The sequence below is a fragment of the Puntigrus tetrazona genome, chromosome 4 (assembly GCF_018831695.1).
Source record: "Puntigrus tetrazona isolate hp1 chromosome 4, ASM1883169v1, whole genome shotgun sequence".
In the NCBI taxonomy this organism is placed as follows: domain Eukaryota; kingdom Metazoa; phylum Chordata; class Actinopteri; order Cypriniformes; family Cyprinidae; genus Puntigrus; species Puntigrus tetrazona.
Genome location: NC_056702.1, coordinates 24494214 through 24507104, shown reverse-complemented (window position 1 = coordinate 24507104; position 12891 = coordinate 24494214). Strand labels below are relative to the sequence as shown.

Genomic DNA, 12891 nt, shown 5'->3' with positions numbered 1-12891 from the left:
TATTTGTTTAACGGAGACTGAAGTTTGAAGTGATGTGTTTTACATTTTTTCATATGGTGATTGTAAAACACACATCACTTGATGGTGAAATGTGTTGTTTTTCAAAAAAAGATATAAGATCAGAAATAACAGACTTCTCTTTAGTGAAATAATTATCTTTTAGTAATCATTTGTGCTCTACACCTAGCCTAGCTAGCTCTGGCGTAAACCAAGGATTATTTTGGGCCTTCAGTCTGTTTATAGGTTCAATTTCTTCAGGTACTCCCATGTCGGATAAAGACCATGCTAATTGATGTTACTAAATCTTACATCGGAAGAACTAAATCAGAATCACAAGAGTGATAATAGGGCTATTTCTATTTTGCGAAAGGAATTCGTTCCTGTGCTTTGTTTTGTCAGGAGAAAAGTGTGGCTGCTGTCACAGACATGTCTTCTGTATTAATAAGACGATCCAGCAGGGTCTGCAGAGTTTCACTCCATCAGCTTCAGGAAGTTTCGGGCGATCCTGAAGAACTGGATTCGGGTTCTGGAGAGAAACCGCTCAAGACCTTTTTCACTCCTTTGGGAAAATCTGGTTTCACCGACTATTCTGACCGAGAGGAGCAGTATTTTGAATTTGGTTATTTTAATTATCATTATCAGTTTAAATCTAATCTGAATCCAATAAGAAATCTATACAGTTGACACTTTAGAGACTCTGAATACCAAAGCTGTTATTTATTTGATTGTGCATGCAAACTATATGTCTGTTTGTTGTCATTTATTTGTTCTTTATTCTTTTTCTTCTTTTTTATGTTATGTCTTGATCAAATGTGTATATTGTGGTTCTTTGAATAAAAAGGAGAGCCCAAAACCAGGCGGTCCCTGCTAAAAATCCAGTTGGGCTCGCTCGTCCCGCCCAGACCCATCTCTTCTCCAGCTGGGGTTTAGTACGGATCTCCATCTCTCCAGCTTCACTCCTCTGGTTCATAAGTCTCTCGCTCGTCAGCGTGGACACTAGTCCTCCAGGAACAATGTTGGCCCGTCACAGTGTTCTCATGGTTGTGGTCTTTGGGATGGTGTTGAGCGGGTATGTACTTACTGTTTAGCAACATCACAGATTGTTTTGTGTTGTTTTCCTTTGTGTCTGTTGTGAATTGATGCCATAATGCAGAATTACTACTGCTTGACATTTAATATTTAGCATAGTATTGATGCAAAACTCTTTAGAAACTAATCTTGAAAAAATATTACAAAGCTCATGTTTTGAGATATCATTCTCAAATTTATTAAACTTATTTAGAAATCTCTCCTCATGAAGTGTCTTTTTTTTCAGGCTCATTTACCTGAACAACATCCAGTGCAGGTGAGTTTAGCGGTTCATAAAACATGGCACAGACGTAATAGATGAAGTGTTCTCTTGATTGGGCGGGTTTTCATTATCGAATGATATATATGTCTTTACCGTTTTAAGATGCGGTCAGCAGAAAACCGAACAAAGCTTCAAGTAAGTATGATGTTAATACGCACGCACAAATATACAAATGAATGTCTCACAAAATCCAACACTGACACACATGCTAGAATCAATATACATGCTATAATCCAGTGTTTGAGCCTGATTGTGTGTGATCGTAATACTCATTTATTATTATTATTATTACTGTTTTAAGCTGCAGTCAGCAGAGAACAGAACAAGACGCCATCAAGTGAGTCAGGATTTAAATAAATTACAATGAAGCATGCACAATAAAATCCAATTCAAATGAGTATGACTGTTTTAATCAGGCACAAATGGAAGCCGAAGATCATTGATCTGCGTTCAGCGCCAGGGTGCGTAAAACTTCTTTCTTTAAGTTGATTTGTCGTTAATGAGGACTACTGCTCAAGACTAAAACATTTTTGGTTCATGGTTGTTCTTGTGCTTCTGAACAGATGCCAATGAGAGAAACAATGATTAAATGATGCCAATAAAATGCGTTGTTCGTTCTGCTCATTGGCTTTCATTACAGGTTGGTGTACAAGCAGCCGGACGTGTTGGCAGGGTGAGTGTTATGTGTTTAGTATCGCCCCGTTCATACCGAGTGGAAGGGATGGAACGTTTCCAGAGCTGTTTGTGTGTTTTTAATGAAGTAAATACGGATGTTGCGTCGGTGTCACCGTGGTCGCTCAATCATCTGGGAGGGAAACTTTGACTCGGCGCTGATCGACTCTATCTACAAACAACACAACCTCACCATAGCAACCACAGTCTTCGCTATGGGAAAGTAAGTCATTCGTTTCCCCTCCTCCTTTGTCCCATGTTTCTGGAAATAGCAATCCTTATCCCCGTATTTGTTTCGTATTTGTTCGTTAGATACACGCGTTTTGTCAAAGATTTTCTGGAGTCAGCGGAGGAACATTACGCCGGCCGGATTTGAGTGCATTTCTACCTGTTTACGGATCAGCCAGAATCGGTTCCTGAGGTGAAGATGGGTGAAAACCGTACTCTGACAATTCAGAAGGTTCCGGTTTTGAACCGATGGCAGGACATCAGTATGAGCAGGATGGAAAAACTGGAAAAACTGATAGAGACTGAACTAGCCTCCAAGGCGGACTACATTTTTTGCCTTGACGTAGATACAAAGTTCTACGGGCGCTGGGGTGCGGAGACCTTGGGTCGTCTGGTAGGTGTGATACATCCTTATCTCTATAATGTTCCAAGGAATCAGTTCACCTACGAGCGCAGACCAGCGTCTAAAGCTTACATTGCCGCTGAAGAAGGTGATTATTATTATGCCGGTGCTGCATTTGGTGGATCGTTGGAGGATGTGCATCATCTCACCAGAACCTGCAGAGAGCAGCTGAGCATCGACGCGCGAACTCCATTGAGGCCGTATGGCAAGAGGAGTCTCACTTGAACAAGTATTTCCTTTTGAACAAACCCAGTAAACTGCTCTCTCCTGAGTATATGTGGCGGGGCATCAGTGAACAAGCAGCCCGATAAAGATCGTTAAGCCTTCACTAATGTACCTAAAAACTATGCTGAAATTCGCCCGAACCCGTAGCGACTCACATGGAGTGTTCTCACAGACCTATGAAATCAAACAAGGACTTTCTAATCTTGGAGAAAGACCTTATCTGACTCTTCACCCATCCTTAGGCTCCGTCCTTCCCTCCCGGCTCACAAAAAGGTTGACTTGAGTTCTGGTTACTATACTTTTGTCATGCATCTAGTGTAATTCTTAAAATTATTGCTAAGATTAAACAGTTTTAATGATCTGGAGATTGTTGTTCATGATTTAATTACTTTGTGACTGGACTACTGTAACTCCCTTTTATGTAGGAATGCTTGCAGACAGACTTTTGATGGGCATTAAAAAAAAATTCCACTAAAATCAGTTTAATCTAACCATATCCAAAAGCTTACTCTGCTGTTATTTACTATATTAACTGAATAGGCACTTTTAAATTAAAATATTCCTAATAATCAATTTATTCACTATACTGTTTAATATGAAAGTCTGATTTGTTTGCCTCTGGTTTTGTATCTATTCCAGTTTATATGAAAAGGTCGTAGCATGGATTCATATACACTATAAACACACAAGTGTTCACATATGGGCCAAAATCCAAATCAGATCCCTTAAAAAGACCAAGTAGTCGTCATCTGCAGATGTCACGGTGGATTGTGTTTCCAGACAGTGGTTTCTGGAGGTAATTTAGTAATGTCAATGACAGAATCGTACTTCTGGACCTGAAGACCACTGGCATCAAACGAAGGTCTTTGGCCTTGTCCAAAACGTTGTTTTTAAAGTATTCCATCTTCTTTGTGCAGTCTTTCACAAATTGGAGAGCCTCTGTCCATCTTTACTTCTGAGAGACTCTCTCTAAGACATCCTTTTTATGTCTAATCATGTCACGGACCTGATGTCAATAAATTTAATTAGTTGCTAGATGTTCTCCCAGCTGATCTTTTTGAAATCCCTTTTTTTCAGCCCTTTGTTACCCCTGTGCCAACTTTTTTGAGACCTGTAGCAGGCATCATATTTTAAATAAGCTCACTTAGATTACAGTATTACAGTGTCCTCTATGTTCTATGTTCTCATGTGATTTGAAAGTCTTTTAGTTTTCATTTTACTCTTATTGAGCTGTTAAAACTATGTGACTTCGCCAAACAACTCCACAAACTGGCTGGAACGGCTGGAAACTGCCAAGGACACCTGCTGAGAACCACTGAACTCACTCCAGCGTCCTGCCAGAGACCTTCATCCAGCCCTCTGTGCATCTTCAACTCTTCGACTTCTGAAGCCTCAGCACCAACCAACTGGAAGAGAACTTTCCAGCATTCAGATGGTCACGACCGGCTCCGAAACCACCGCGACCTCCATCCATGGCGAGGGATGTCCCAGAGACATCATCCAGGAGAATCGCCAACCAATCAGAAGCCCCAGGACTTCCTCAGACAAGCCCCACAGGAATATATATGCTGTAATGAATTCTCTCAGGTTGCAAGCTTAGGAACTAGTAGCAAAGACTTTGGACTTTCAGATACCTCAGTATTCCTTCTAAACTGTATGTTTGAGTATAATATAGCTCAATAAACTTGTGTTTCATTATTAACAATTGTTGTCTTGTGTGTTGTGTATTATAAAGTCAAACTTTGCCCAGATCTATACTACAGATCTAGATCTATCAGGAAATAAGTAAATAACGAAATACTAATTTTGTGTTTATTTTGCTGATCACGAAATAAACAGAATTGGTAAGGTATGCTAAATTGTGCTAAACGCTGGACGGATTAATCAATAAAGTGTATTACATTCATTTTAAATCAAATCAACTCGAATCCATAAAATTTGATTCCCCTAATATTAAACAACTATTTCAATCTTACAGCAGAAACCAATCTGTGGAAAATACAGTCTAGAATATATGTCATCTGAACAAGAAATAATGTTCCAGTGCTGAAAAGAACACAATAATCATCAGACTGAACAATGCAAAGACAGTAAATGATGAAGTGTAGTGATTTAATAGAGAATGTAAAACATTCATTAGGTTCTTCTGCATTTAGCAGCACATTCAGAGATGAGATGTGATCTAAACAGAGATCTGTGACCTTCCTGAAAGATGAGCGAGTCCCACCCGATCATGACCTCTGTCATAGATGCTGTAAAACTGAGAGAGGAAAACATCTCCTAGAATCCAGACGGGGCCAGCAGGAGACGGGACGTCTATAGACTGAAAGCCACTGAAGCAGATCTCCTTATTGTTCAGCACCTCCTACAGACAAAGCAAGAGGAATTATACAAGTTTGAGCATGTAAATGTAAGAATATAATATGATATAACTGTATCTGAGAGACAAAGCCGCAAGCGGAAATTACAACATCAAGCACAAAAGAGGAAGAACTGTTTTGATTCCAGAATTTAAGGGTTCTTCATGGCATGGTCATGGCCATAGACTAGTGAGATGTTTCGTTAGTGCAAAGCATAAAAATCCCTGCAGCAGGATAAATCAACTCACCCTCCTGACATACTGCTCTCCAGTCAGAGAATACTCCACATTATTGATCAGGAAAGACACTACAGGAAGACTGCTGATCCTCACACAGTCTAGAAGGTACTGAAACCCACACACAAGCAGTACAGTTGAGGCTGAAGTGTCTCTTCAGTGAATTGTACTGATAACTATGTATTAAAAGGTATAGGCCATTACATGAGGCAGGGTCATATAATCACCTCTCCGACAGCGCTGGGTGTTGCTCCAATAAACTGCTGGAGGAGCAGGATGTCTCTGGCTGGGCCGCCGATCAGAGAGGTTCCTGTGTCCACTATGGCTTGGCAGCCTTGAGCGCTACGATAGCAGAAACTCAGAGCTCCCTGAACCCTCACACTAGACACGACACACACAACACACTCAGCTCTGTGTCAAACGAGTGTTTTAATGGACGTGAACTCACTCACGTGTCTAATCTGATCTGCCAGTAGCCCTTCTGAGTGACCGGAGCCCAGTTGATGGGAGAAACGAAGCGGCTTTCATCCACACCCCCGAACAGCAGCTCCCCTCCGAAGCCAGAAACGTTGTTCCTGTAAGAGTTACCAGAACATACCGTGAAGATCAGCATCAGTTCAAGGTTGAGGTTTGGTACTTAGAAAATAATGCTAGGCCATAAAACATCATGCTCAATTTTGCTGTCCCTCTTCTCCATGAGAGTTGGTCCCCAAAAGATCTGGTTATGGATTCTAAACCTTGTATTTGTTGAGTAGATCCAATCATCTCTTTGAAGCCCAATCCTTATTTTACATCTGCTGTAATGCTTGAGTCGTGCAGAAGGTGGCAGTATGCATCTTTAAGTGTGAAATTCTGAGATGTCACTGGCGTCACACATTGCTATTCATTATCATACAGTATTTTCAGTACCCCCAGCATTCCTTGTGTAAGTGTTGCTAGTATCTGTAAGTGACATTGTTTTGATTTCTTACTTGAGATAGAAGGAGAAGACGGGCTGGTCCAGCAAGCCCTGCGCTATCATACTGTCAAACACAGGAGAGCCCAGCTCCTCTGCCAGCGGAGGGAAACCCAGACCCATAACCCCGTCAAACTGAGCCAGGACGAAGGTAAAGCCAGGCTCGTACACAGCCTCTCCGAACACCTGGTTCTGGACCGTCAAAGAGCCCACCTGAACCAGAGCAAACATGAAAATAAATGTTTTTTTATATTATAGTGTAAACATGAGTGCTACCAGTTACCTTTAGTTGTTCTCTGGCCATCACTCCCAGCAGGTGACCAGAGCCGTAATGGATGCCAAAGACTCGTCCGTCATGGGCGTACGTGCTGGACTCAAAGGCCTTGAACTTGTGGTGCATCGCTGTGCCAAGAGAGGAAGAGCATGACCCAATAACCAGGTCTGTTCACGGCGTGTAAGGACAGCTGACCAATGTGTGTTAGTTACCGCATGCTTGGCTCACGCAGTAAGATGAAGGGACCCAGAGATCGGTGGAGCCCGTATCAAACACCACCGTGAAATTCTGCTCTGGTTTGCCCAGACTGATCTGACCGAAGAACTGTGCCTGGACACCACACACAAACAACCTTGTCAGGCTTTCCAAACACCTTAAACAACTGATGATTGAAGCAAGCATTAAATTCCCTTGACTTTGTCTTGCAGGGATTATTAAACTGTAAAACAGTCAACCCTGTTACTGTTCTTAAGGCATAATTACTTAATTAAAACACTGGGTTACACCTTTTTGGTAACAGTTTTTCTTTAAGGTGTTCATAATACAGGGTAATTACCTAGTAAGTACTTAGCTGTACAAATAAGAATTTATTTGATTTTATACCATATAAATTCAAGTACACAGACATAAGCTACTTACACTTAAATACAATCTTGATACACTTTAAGTAGCTGTGTAACAGACTCAGTCTGTAACATATGTGTAACAGTAGTTGCCTGTTACATCTAAATCATTATTAACTGTAAGGACAGGATGTTCCATAACTTTACAAGAAATACAGTAACACTTGATGTGTAACTAAGTACTTAATTAGGTAATTACTCTGTAACCAGAACACCTTAAAATAAAGGGTAACACTTTAATTTAAGGTGGCATAATATACTTTACATTTAAGAACTGACTGATGTAAATCAAGATACTTACTCTATGGATAGGGTTTAGCTTAGGATTACTTGTAATTATGCATCATTTATTGTTATTATATTAGTAAGTGCATGTAAAGTTACACTGTAACCTTAAAATGAAGTGTAACACTTTCTTTGTCGTGTTACTTTCACAGTAACATTAGACTGTATAAGGAGTGTGTAGATCATCACAGAGAAAGGCTCACGTCCATGAAGTTGTAGAGTCTCTCTACGGATCTGCCCCCCAGGCGAAGGTAGTGTTGTGCGGCTGGGTAACACTGAGCGTAGCGCCTGGAGAACACGTCCGGCTGGTGCTCACGCAGGAACTCATTCAGCTGGTCAGCGGCTCGAAGCCGACCGCGAACCGAGGGCAAACGAATTAGTGGTACCCTGAAGCAGGAGAATCAGGGTACCCTTTAAATCTTATAATCATTCTTAAATCATGTAGAAAACAGAGCCAAAAATATTGAGGAAATAGATTTTCTGCCGTCTTTAAACAGTATACATGCTGGCTTTCTTTTATCGCTCGCCGGATAAAAACAAAGTGTGGAAACTATTTTCACTCAGAAGTGACCATGAAATATAAAACCATTACAAAGACATGGCAAGAAACACATTAAACTACAGATAAAAATGTTATTTTGTTGAAACTGCATTACTCTTTCTTTTTCACAGTAAACGCTACACACACGAAGCAACATGTAATGGTTGTTTTGGGGGTTTTCTTACCTCACCAGACTCTGAACACAGCTCAGATATCCCAGCAGGACCAGAGCCGTCTTCATGCTGCTCCTCGCTGCTCAGGTCAAGAGTGACAGGAACACACACACACACACACAAACACTGTGAGCCTTCGGTCGTTTCGACCCGGTCGTGGGTTGGTTTAACATTCAGCAAACAAACGAGAGATGAAGAAATGAGCGCTCAGGCCACGTGTGCGCAAGAGAAAGATCTGCTGAATTTAGAGACACACTTTGTCCCTACATTAAAAACACTCTACAGTAAATGCTAATGTACATGATTCTACAGATGCTGTGGTAATAAACCAATTTACCCAATACTGTTCTCTACAGCTAGAGTATATTATACTACAATGACAAGTTTTTACTACAGCAAACGGTTAAGTATACAGTATTTAGTAGTTTTCAGGTCACTTTAGATTGTTTAAAGTGTTGTAAATACCATTATATACAGAACTGGAGGAAAAAAAAATAACCTTGGGAGAAACCAGACTCAGTTGAGACCAGTTCTCCTCTGACCGGACGCCCAGCACTTAACTGTGTGTGTGTGTGTGTGTGTGTTAGGATCTGGTGATCTGTCCACAGTGTGTATAACATGATCACACTTCAAGAATGAGTATAGTTGTGAGGATACTACCTTTTCTAGTATCTTTGACAGAAAAGGGAGATTAGAGATTGGTCTGTAATTTACTAAGTCTTTGGGATCAAGATGTGGTTTCTTAATAAGAGGTTTAACTACAGCCAGTTTAAAGGTTTTATATAAAAATATTTTGGTTTTAGGTTTCACGGAAGTCTGAAAAGGGTTTCTGCAGATTATCAGAAAGGTGAAAACCCTTTCAGGACAAAGCAAAGAAAAAGGTAAGGAATGAATTGAAGGGAACAGTATCGAACCTCATGACACCGAATTCCAGGAAACCCCCATTTCACCTCTTCATTCTGGATTTCAAGTAAAGATATATTGAACTAAAGAATGTTGAGACACGTTCTTACAGTAAAACCCACAGAAAATACACCGGAAAATGTGTTTTTTGAAGTAAATGTAGCATTTCATGCCATGGCTATGAAAGACCTACAGAAAATACCCAAGAGCAAAAAAACTAAATGCTAATGCTAGTTTGAATGTGTGTGGTGTGACACTGGACCAGTTAAAACAACTCTAGAGAGACACTCAGAGGTCAGTCTTGACGGTTTATTGAGTAAACAAAGGTCAAAGGTCAACGTGTAGAGCAGTAACATACATTAGGAAGTGCAACTACACACGGGGCTACGAAACAAAGAGCATCAACTTCCTGTCAATAAATACACGGGCTGCTGGGTGTTCAGCAGGGGTGATGATCCGGCACGCGCTTCCTGAAACACACACAGAGAGAGAGAGAGGGTTAAAGAGCGCCAGGCAGCAGGGCCGAGTCGTGGCAGCAGCGAGGGTCACCTGGGAGCAGCTTTGATGATGTTGTCGACGCGCAGGATCATCTCCGCCGCCTCGGCCGCGCTCAGCAGCACCTGCCTCTTCACCTGGAAGCTCTCGGTGATGCCCAGAGCCGCCATGTCTCCCACCGCACCCTGGGCCATGTCTGTGGGGTCAGGGGTCAGAGGTCAGACTCGCTCGGAGCCGCGTGTGTGTGTGAGAGAGAGCGGGTCTTACCCAGGCCGAAGGTGCTCTTGTTGTCCTGGTGGGCGGCTCTCAGCTGAGACACCAGCTCTGCGCTGTCATAGCCAGCGTTATCAGCGATGATGGTGGGCAGCTGCGACACACACACACACACACACACACACACCTTTACTACACACACTCCAACAGGGCTCCGAACACACACGACACTCACGAGACCTGCGGGAGCTATGGCCGTTGCTTTCTGAATCAACTGCTGAAGCGAACGATTCAATGACTCATTCATGATGCTTCATTCCTAAATGAACCAGTTGTTTTGGATGAACTGATTCAGTGAACTGATTCAGTGAACTCACACAAGGTCCCACTACACAAAGGAGAAAAACTGTGACAAAGGAAGTACGCCTGCATTCACAGCAGTCCAAGCATGAGGGACTTTACTGGCTTTGTTTTAGTTGATGTAAAGTTAACTACGTTTCCAAAAGAGAGCAGCCTTTCACTTAATGAACGTGCTTTGAATGAATCTACTGAACGAGTGACCAGTTCATGTCCTCTTAATGTGTCAAGGTTTGTGAGTGGACTGGTGTGTGTGTGTGTGTGTGTGTGTGTGTGTCTTTCGTACCATCCTCAGGGCTTTAGCGAAGGACTCCATGGCCACAGCCTCTTTTCCTGGCGTGCGATTGGCCAGATCTGACACAGCTTTAGCCATCAGCATCTCAGAGCAGCCTGCGACACACACAGAGGAGTGAGTGAGTGTGTGTGTGTGTGAGAGTGAGAGTGTGTGTGTGTGTGTGTGTGTCTGTGAGAGTCACCTCCTCCGAACACGGTGCGTGTCTCTTTGACGGTCTGAGCGAGGACACACAGGGCGTCGTGCAGCGAGCGCTCAGCCTCGTCCAGGATCTGCTGCGTGGCTCCTCTCAGGACGATGGTGCAGGCCTCACCTGAGCACAAACACACCCATCATCATCATCATCATCATCTCAGGTGTGCAGCTCCACACACACACACACGGCGTCCTGCTCGCTCACCCATGTCCACTCCAGAGAAGTGTATGAGGGTGTCCTCTCCGATCATCACCTCCTCGATCAGCTTGCAGTGACCGAGCTTCACCAGCTCAGGATGATCAAAGGTGGAGGTGATCTCTCCTCCTGAGTGACACACACACACACACACACACAGAGATCAGAACACTTCAAGACATCACCTTCAATAATGACGGTGTGAAGGCTTCGGGTGAAGTGCATGCTGGGATACGGTTGTCGGGGTGTACCTGTGACGAGAGCCAGGCGCTCCACTCCCACGAAGTCCGCGTGCTCGATGGCCATGACCCCGGCGGACGCAAACAGCTGCTCGGGGTAGTTATAGATCAGCTGCCTGAGGAGGAACAGAGCGCAGGGTCAGGTGACCACACACACAGAGAGACACAGAGACACACACACACAGAGAGACACAGAGACACACACACACAGAGAGACACACACACACAGAGAGAGACAGAGAGACACACACACACACACACAGAGAGACACAGAGACACACACACACACACACAGAGAGACACAGAGACACACACACACACACACACACACAGAGAGAGACACACACACACACACACACACAGAGAGAGAGACACACACACACACACACACAGAGAGAGACAAACACACAGAGAGAGACACACACACACACAGAGAGAGACAAACACACAGAGAGAGACACACACACACACAGAGAGACACACACACACAGAGAGACACACACACACAGAGACACAGAGACACACACACACACACACACAGAGAGACACACACACACACAGAGAGACACAGAGACACACACACACACACACAGAGAGAGACACACACACACACACACACACACACACACACACACACACACAGAGAGAGACACACACACACACACACACACAGAGAGAGACAAACACACAGAGAGAGACAGGAGCACCTGTTGATGAAGCAGTTGATGCCGTGCTTGAGGATGCGCTCCACCTTCTCCTTCATCTTCTCCTTCTCAGCTGACTCGATCTCAGCCACTTTGGCGGTGGAGTCCACACGCACCCTGGAGCCGAAGATCTGCACACACACACACACACACACACACACACACACACACACACACACACACACACACACTAGCGTCAGCTTACAGCCCCGTCACGCCCGTGCTCGTCCTCACTCAGAGACCACAGCACCTTGATCTTGTCCGTGTCCATGCCCGTGTTGGCGATCAGGATGTTGGCGTTCTCGATCCTCTTGGGCTGGTTTACTCCGATCCTCTTGTCCAGCAGGAAACCTGAAGAGATGCTAACGTTAGTGTGTGCTAATCAAGAGAGTGTGTGTGTGTGTGTGTGTGTGTGTGGCACAGACCTTCGTCCAGGTAGGAGTCGGTGAGGCTGGCTCCCAGCTTCTTGATGACGTGGATGGCCTCCAGGTTGCCAGATCCCTTGAGTCTGAGCACGGCCTCGACGGCGAGCCGGGAGAAGTGGTCCTTGTGGTGCGTCAGGAGCTTGGAGGAGAGCGTGGTGCGAGCGATGTTCATCAGGTCCTGCTGGAACTGCTGCTCGTCGCTCCTGCGGAGGGACACGCTGACCTTTAACCTCTGTCACACACACACACACACACTGAGAGAGAGAGCAGCTCGTTACCCATGATCCACGGCGGCCTCCCGGAGCGCCTCACGGGCCGCCTGCGTGGACTTCCTCCAGCCGGAGATGATGATCTGAGGGTGGATCTTCTTAGCGATCAGCAGCTCGGCTTCCTGCGGCACAAAAGTCAGAGGTCACAGAGCAGCGAGGAGCGGCGGCGTGAGGAAGAGGAGGAGGAAGAGCTCGTACCCGCAGCAGCTCGGCCGCCAGCACCGTCACGGACGTGGTCCCGTCTCCCACCTCGTCGTCCTGCACCTTCGACATGTCT

At 44.3% G+C, this 12891-nt stretch overlaps 2 protein-coding genes and 1 pseudogene across 2 annotated transcripts in view; 1 reads left to right on the top strand and 2 right to left on the bottom strand.

Moving 5' to 3' along the window:
* Positions 1-2072: 2072 nt before the first annotated feature.
* LOC122342344 lies at positions 2073-2965 on the top strand (annotated as a pseudogene).
* Positions 2966-4974: 2009 nt separating this feature from the next.
* LOC122343045 (cathepsin E-like) lies at positions 4975-8498 on the bottom strand. The gene is made up of 9 exons (XM_043237350.1): positions 8339-8498; positions 7816-7999; positions 6917-7034; positions 6714-6832; positions 6447-6643; positions 5928-6050; positions 5703-5856; positions 5488-5586; positions 4975-5244 (listed from the first exon to the last, which is right to left on the bottom strand). The coding sequence occupies exons 1-9, from the start codon at positions 8392-8394 to the stop codon at positions 5062-5064; spliced, it is 1233 nt and encodes a 410-aa protein (XP_043093285.1). The 5' UTR covers positions 8395-8498; the 3' UTR covers positions 4975-5061.
* A 1026-nt stretch (positions 8499-9524) lies between these two features.
* The window catches only part of cct2 (chaperonin containing TCP1, subunit 2 (beta)), a 4504-nt gene continuing 1137 nt past the window's right edge, over positions 9525-12891 (bottom strand). Inside the window, exons 5-16 of the mRNA XM_043237289.1 lie at positions 12813-12889; positions 12624-12736; positions 12346-12548; positions 12171-12271; positions 11924-12051; positions 11229-11332; positions 10987-11106; positions 10771-10899; positions 10581-10684; positions 9992-10091; positions 9779-9920; positions 9525-9699 (exon numbers count right to left, since the gene is read on the bottom strand). Of these exons, the coding sequence (XP_043093224.1) occupies positions 9669-9699; positions 9779-9920; positions 9992-10091; positions 10581-10684; positions 10771-10899; positions 10987-11106; positions 11229-11332; positions 11924-12051; positions 12171-12271; positions 12346-12548; positions 12624-12736; positions 12813-12889 (1352 nt within the window). The 3' untranslated portion in view covers positions 9525-9668. The remainder of the gene's footprint in view (positions 9700-9778; positions 9921-9991; positions 10092-10580; positions 10685-10770; positions 10900-10986; positions 11107-11228; positions 11333-11923; positions 12052-12170; positions 12272-12345; positions 12549-12623; positions 12737-12812; positions 12890-12891) is intronic.

What these genes read in the sequence shown, in the direction of transcription:
- LOC122343045 (XM_043237350.1), bottom strand. Translation starts at nt 8,394, where the DNA reads ATGAAGACGGCTCTGGTCCTGCTGGGATATCTGAGCTGTGTTCAGAGT. An exon ending in TGGCAGATCAGATTAGACAC is followed by an intron (nt 5,857 to 5,927) that starts GTGAGTGAGTTC and finishes TGTCGTGTCTAG; the next exon opens with TGTGAGGGTTCAGGGAGCTC. An exon ending in GAGAGCAGTATGTCAGGAGG is followed by an intron (nt 5,245 to 5,487) that starts GTGAGTTGATTT and finishes CTTTGTCTGTAG; the next exon opens with GAGGTGCTGAACAATAAGGA.